Genomic DNA, 7,011 nt, shown 5'->3' with positions numbered 1-7,011 from the left:
GTGTCTTTATGCAGCTAACGACCTCACACAGGTGCATCTGATTCAGGAGAATACAGTGGAGTGGCGGATGACTTTTAAAGGCGGACTAACAGGTCTTTGAGGGTCAGAATTCTAGCTGATGGACAGGTGTTCAAATACTTTTTTTCAGTTGTATCACACAAATGAGTTGTTAAAAAAATCATAGATTGTGATTTCCGGATTTTTCTTTTGAGGTTATCTCTCATACAGTTGACATGCACCTACCGTGAAAATTTCAGATCCCTCCCTGATTTCTAAGTGGGAGAACTTGCAAGATAGTAGGGTGTTCAAATACTTATTTACTTGACTGTGTGTGTATATATATATATATATATATATATATATATATATATATATATATATACACATATATATATATATACATATATCCATCCATCCATTTTCTACCGCTTGTCCCTTATATATATAAATACATATATACACACACATATATATATACACATATACATATATATAAATACATATATACACACACATATATATATACATACACATATACATATATATAAATACATATATACACACACATATATATATATATATATACACATATACATATACACACACATATATATATATACACACACACACACATACATATACACATATATATATACACACACATACATATATATATATATATATATATATATATATATATATATATATATATATATATATATATGTATATATATAGTGAAAGCCCATATTGTTTCAGGCATCTCCTGCTCCTCACAATCCCGAGCAGAAAAATATGCTTGTATAGACTGAAAGGACTGTCTAAACACTGCCCTCTTCAGTTTCCAAGGATGAACAACACATACACAAACAGTAAGTTTGTTTTTTGTTCCTCAACTTCATTTCCGGCATGTGGTTTATTTGACTGCTATTTTTTTAACACATTTCCCATTCATAGTTGACTAGATTATTCAAGGTACCCCATTGATTGTGGCATACTGGTCTAGTTTTATTTCATGGATATAGAAAGTTGTTCAAATACTTACTTTCTTGACTGTGTATATATATATATATATATATATATATATATATATATATATATATATATATATATATATATATATATATATATATACACATATATACCAATTCGCGTGAGCATGCCATCTGCACAATGGGGTTTTAGGCACAGACCAGCGAGACCACCATGCCAAGTTGACCAGGTCATCTCCAGAAATGATAAAAGACTCTAGTGTCTTTAAACAACCACCATGCCAAGTTGACCAGGTCATTTGCAGAAATGATAAAAGACTCTAGTGTCTTTAAACAAGCAAGGTGATTTTAGTACTGTGGACAGCATGTTCCGAAACATCTCCCATTCACTTGAGCTTTGTTTGGCTGCTGAATTTTGATTCAACCTAAAATAAAAAAAATATAGGAAGTAGAGCACTTTAATTACTAGGGTATCTCAACCTGTAGAACGCCTACCTGTTCAAAATGTGGGATCACTTTGTTATTGAACGAATGCTCACAGCTGAGAGACAAACTAGAGATCCCAAAGCCAACATCTGTAAATCATATATTTTTTTAAAGCTGTATCAAGTTGCATTTTACTAGAAATGCCAGGCTGAGGATCTGTCTGTAGTGTGACTATAGTATGAGTAGTGTTTGTGTATATACTATAGGCTCTTATTTCATCTTGGCAGAAGGAACTGTCGCCAGCTAAACCACAATTGGAGAACTGCCTCAACCAATTAAGTGTGAAGTCAGAAGAATGTTTCTTACCTACACAACAGACAACAGTCAAATAAATTGTTTCTGGAGGAGGGCTATTAAAGAATGAAATGGGGGGAGGGGGTGGGGGAGAACAGAACAAAAGACAGAATACTACATAATGAAAGGTAGGCTGATATAAATGTGGCACATGTGTAATGAAAGGCAGGCTGATATAAAAGGAGTACATGGGACTTTATACAAACACAATATTTACTTTCTAGTCATTTCATTGCAAATAAGTTGATATTAAAAATCTTATTTTTGTTAAATAAATTGTAAATATCAATTCCAAACAACCAACCTGAGAGCAGAGTAGGAGCCCAGAGACAAGGAGGCAAAGTCTGGGTGGTAGTACAGGTAGACAGACGAGACACAGGTAGGCAGGATATCGATCACTCCCACTGCCACAATCTGGCCATCAAGCCAGTACTGCTGGTGAAAGGAGCCATAACCCATCTCGGGCCCATCAGCTGAATACGTTGCCTATGACAGGATAAAGAACATGGAAAGATTTCCCCTCTTACATATTTGTACAGCTTTTATGTGCTAAAGTGGGATGGTGTGGTTCAGACAGTAAAGTGGCCAACCAGAAACGTGAGGGTCCCTAGTTTGAATCCAGCGTCCGCCATCCCAGTCAATGCAATTTTGTTCTTGGGGAAGATACTTTGCTCACCTTGCTCCCAGTACCATCCACACTGGTGTAATTGTACCTAAATTAGCTTAATAATGGGTTTTATCAATGTAAAGCGCTTTGAGTCACTAGAGAAAAAGCGCAATATAATTACAATGTACTTCACTAAAGCCTGCATAGAGGACTAGATGATTTTTACTAATTTCATATTCAAACCCACGGAAATACCTATAGGATAGAGTATTGAAGCCTACGCTTTCATCTTTCTGCTAGGCCTCACACATTATGAGCGGGGGTGTACAGTAGCCTCACATTCAGCCTGCTAATAGCTCCCAAATGTGGAAAAAGTGCAATAGCAGGGCAGAGTTGGGCTACAATGGATACTGGCTTTAGAAACTCTCCAGGAGATGACTTTTTAATAATAAAGGCCCTCTGTGAGCAAAAATCACTTTGCCAGCCAGCTGTGGATTGCTGCCAAATTGTCTGCTCTTTCCATATGGCATGCAAGAATGTGTTTGCATGCACATGCAGGCTCATGTATAATGTGTAAATAAGATATTTTTGCTTTATGTTGGCGTCAAAGTAGCCTAAATTCAGTGTTCGCATGGTAAAAAGTAATTTCTCCAGCTTTATAACTGGGTGTAAATGTTAGATGCATAAGAAAGTCTTTTGTACTTGAAAAAAGTTCAACTTTTGATGTAGGATTTGATAAAGACAATTGTTTATATATATATATATCCATCCATCCATTTTCTACCGCTTATTCCCTTTCGGGGTCGCGGGGGGATTTTTATATATATATATATATATATATATACACACACACAAACATGTATAATTTAAATTTACACTTAAAATATTTTGAATGAATTCTTTATTTTCATTTTTCACTTTCATTTATTTTGATATTTGAGCTTTTCAGATTCAAATTTAATTGCATATAGTTAAAAAAAAAGTTTATATTCAAATTGTCTTCTTTTTGTTTGGCCAGGCATTCAACGTTAAAGGGGAACTGCACTTTTTTGGGAGCGACGTTGCCTATCATACACAATCCTTATGTAAGACGAGAACACACATTTTATTTTCATTTTTTTTTTGCATTCCCAATATTAAGTAAATGTATCAAAATTCTGCTTACAATGGATTCTATGGGAGTTGTTCTTTTCTGCCCATAAACATTAAAATTAAAAAACATCCAAACACCTCCATTAAGATTTTATATGGGGTAATATGCATGTAGTAACAGGCACAATTATCATAACATAACTATTTCAGTACTTTAATCATTTTAAAACATACGCGCCACATTCATTTCAGTAACGCATCACAGTGGTCACTTTTTGTTCCCACTACAGGACTGTCTCAGAAAATTAGAATATTGTGATAAAGTCCTTTATTTTCTGTAATGCAAGTAAAAACATGAAAATGTCATACATTCTGGATTCATTACACATCAACTGAAATATTGCTAGCCTTTTATTATTTTAATATTGCTGATTATGCCACACAGCTTAAGAAAACTCAAAAATCCTATCTCAAAAAAATTTAATATTTCCTCAGACCAAGTAAAAAAAAAGATTTATAATAGGAAAACAAAATCAAACATTTGAAAATGTCAATTATTGGACTCAGTACTTGGTTGGGAATCCTTTTGCACGGATTACTTCATCAATACGGCGTGGCATGGAGGCAATCGGCCTGTGGCATTGCTGAGGTGTTATGGATGCCCAGGATGCTTCAATAGCGGCCTTTAGCTCATTTGCATTATTGGGTCTGGTGTCTTTTAGCTTCTTCTTCACAATAACCCACACATTCTCTATGAGGTTCAGGTCAGGGGAGTTGGCAGGCCAATGGAGGACAGTAATGCCATGGTCAGTACACCCGTTACTGGTGGTTTTGGCACTGTGGACAGGTGCCAGATCATGCTGGAAAATGAAATCATCTCCATAGAGCTTTTCAACAGATACAGCTTCAATAGTTGTATTCCCATGGTCAAGCCACTCCTGAACTCTGGACAACGGAAGTTCCCTCAGTCAGCAATGGTTTGGGGAGCCATGTCAGGTGCTGGTTTTGGTCCACTGTGTTTCATCAAGTCCAGAGTCAATGCAGCTGTGTACATGCTTCAATCTGTTGTAAAGCTCTATGGAGATGATTTAATTTTCCAGCATGATCTGGCACCTGCTCACAGTGCCAAAACCAGCAGTAACTGGTGAACTGACCATGGCATTACTGTCCTCGATTGGCCTGCCAACTCTCCTGACCTAAACCCCATAGAGAATGTGTGGGGTATTGTGAAGAAGAAGCTGAAAGACACCAGACCCAATAATGCAAATAAGCTGAAGGCCGCTATTGAAGCATCCTGGGCATCCATAGCACCTCAGCAATGCCACAGGCCGATTGCCTCCATGCCACGCTGCATTGATGCAGTAATCCGTGCAAAAGGATTCCCAACTAAGTACTGAGTCCAATAATTGACATTTTCAAATGTTTGGTTTTGTTTTGCTGTTATAATTTTTTTTTTTACTTGGTATGAGGAAATGTTCAAATTTTTTGAGATAGGATTTTTGAGATTTCTTAAGTTGTATGCCATAATCAGCGATATTAAAATAATTAAAGGCTTGCAATATTTCAGTTGATGTGTAACGAATCCAGAATGTATGACATTTTCATGTTTTCAGTTGCATTACAGAAAATAAAGGACTTTATCACAATATTCTAATTTTCTGAGACAGTCCTGTACATCACTGATTTGTACGCACTGCAGACTTCATGAGAACCAACAAACATAATTAAACATCACTTACTGTACAATGTCATTAGGATGTATTCCCATTTTAGATGAATAATGACTTAATCCTAGCGAAGAAAAGAGGGGTGGGGAAACATGCGCGTTTTTGTGTCGTTCTCCGCCATTGCCGGGTCTAAATTGGTTGTAAAGTGTACCCACTTGTCGGATTACATCTCTACTATCAAGGTGAGAGGCATGATTCATGATTTAGAACAGGGGTGGGCAAACTTTTTGGCTCAGGGGCCACATTGGCTTTAAAAAATTGACAGACGGGCCAGGTGAGCACATGATTAATTTCAAAGCATATCCTGTGTTGTTGGTACTAAGAGTAGGCTTCTCGACCTTGCGCTATTTTAATCATAATACATCTATTTTTTTTCTCCTCTTTTTAGCAGTCACCTTATTGTGGTAGAGGAGTTTGCGAGTCCCAATGATCCTAAGAGCTATGTTGTCCGGGGGTTTTATGCCCCCTGGTAGGATCTCCCAAGACAAACAGGTCCTAGATGAGGGATCAGACAAAGAGCAGCTTGAAGACCTCTATGAAGAAAAAAAAAATCAAGGACCCAGATTTCCCTCGCCCGGACGCGGGTCACCGGGGCCCCCCTCTGGAGCCAGGCCCGGCGTTGAGGCACGATGGCGAGCGCCTGGTGGCTAGGCCTATTCCCATGGGGCCCAGCCAGGCACAGCCCGAAGAGGTAACGTGGGTCCCCCCTCCAATGGGCTCACCACCCATAGCAGGGGCCATAGAGGACGGGTGCAGTGTGAGCTGGGCGGCAGCTGAAGGCAGGGCACTTGGCGATCCGATACTCGGCTACATAAGCTAGCTTTAGGGACGTGGAACGTCACCTCACTGGGGGGGAAGGAGTCTGAGCTAGTGCGCGAGGTGGAGAAGTTCCGGCTGGATATAGTCCATAAAAGTTATGAACAGAATCGGTGAAAAAGGGCAGCCTTGGCGGAGTCCAACTCTCACTGGAAACGTGGCCGACACACTGTCGGGAATGCGGACCAAGCTGTGACACTGATTGGCCACAATCAGACGTTCAGATACCCCCACACGGTCGAATGCCTTCTCCAAGGTGCAAGGTCTTTTTCAGTCTGGTGTGTCTTAGATTTTCGAATTTAGACTTTTGACCGTTTTTGCGAGGAGCGTGGCCTCATGACAGACTAATCAGCAAAATGTTAAAAAAGGGTGTCCTCAATCACGTTGACTTCAGAGAATTTAGGAACTAATTCAGTTAAAAACAACACTTTAAATAATCTACGCCATGCGATTGTCAATTAAATAAATCACGGAAGGCCATTTTAATAGCATTTATGGCAAATTGCAGAACTGTATCACCTAATTATGCATTTCAACAGCCAAGCTCTGAATTGCCATTTCCTCGTAGTACGATCCGCTAACCACTTGCAACGATGGCTTCTAGCTCTGCAGATCATAGGCATCATCTCTATATATACATTGGGTGTTGGGGTGCAGGAAATCCGGCCGCTATAGCATCCTGAACTGGTCTTCTACTCATATTTGTGTAGCAGACAGAAGAAGATGTGTGAGCATCGTGCTGCATATTCTTGTGAAAATCGTATATCAAAGGAACTTTGATGAAACAAAAATTGAGCGTTTTGGCCGAAAACCCAGCAATATGTTTGGAGGAGAAAAGGTGAGGATTTTATCCAAGAAACACAATGCTCACTGTCAAGCATGGTGGTGGTAAAATTCGACCAGAAGCCTGCCAGAAGCTTGTGGATGGCTACCAAAAGCGCCTTATTGCATTGAAACTTGCCAAAGGAACATCTAACCAAATATTAACGTTGTTGTATG

General features: G+C 38.8%; 1 protein-coding gene across 5 annotated transcripts in view; it reads right to left on the bottom strand.

Annotated features, from left to right (window-relative positions):
- Positions 1-7,011, bottom strand: part of LOC133559197 (arginyl-tRNA--protein transferase 1-like) — a 99,985-nt gene that overhangs the window by 41,866 nt on the left and 51,108 nt on the right. For all 5 annotated transcript variants that reach the window (XM_061910719.1, XM_061910714.1, XM_061910715.1 and 2 more), the window contains one exon: positions 2,075-2,256. In XM_061910719.1, coding sequence (XP_061766703.1) covers positions 2,075-2,256 — 182 coding nt within the window. The remainder of the gene's footprint in view (positions 1-2,074; positions 2,257-7,011) is intronic.

The sequence above is a fragment of the Nerophis ophidion genome, linkage group LG09, assembly GCF_033978795.1.
Source record: "Nerophis ophidion isolate RoL-2023_Sa linkage group LG09, RoL_Noph_v1.0, whole genome shotgun sequence".
Lineage (NCBI taxonomy): Eukaryota > Metazoa > Chordata > Actinopteri > Syngnathiformes > Syngnathidae > Nerophis > Nerophis ophidion.
The sequence above is the reverse complement of the archived record's forward strand: the minus strand, read 5'-3'. Positions and strand labels throughout refer to the sequence as shown.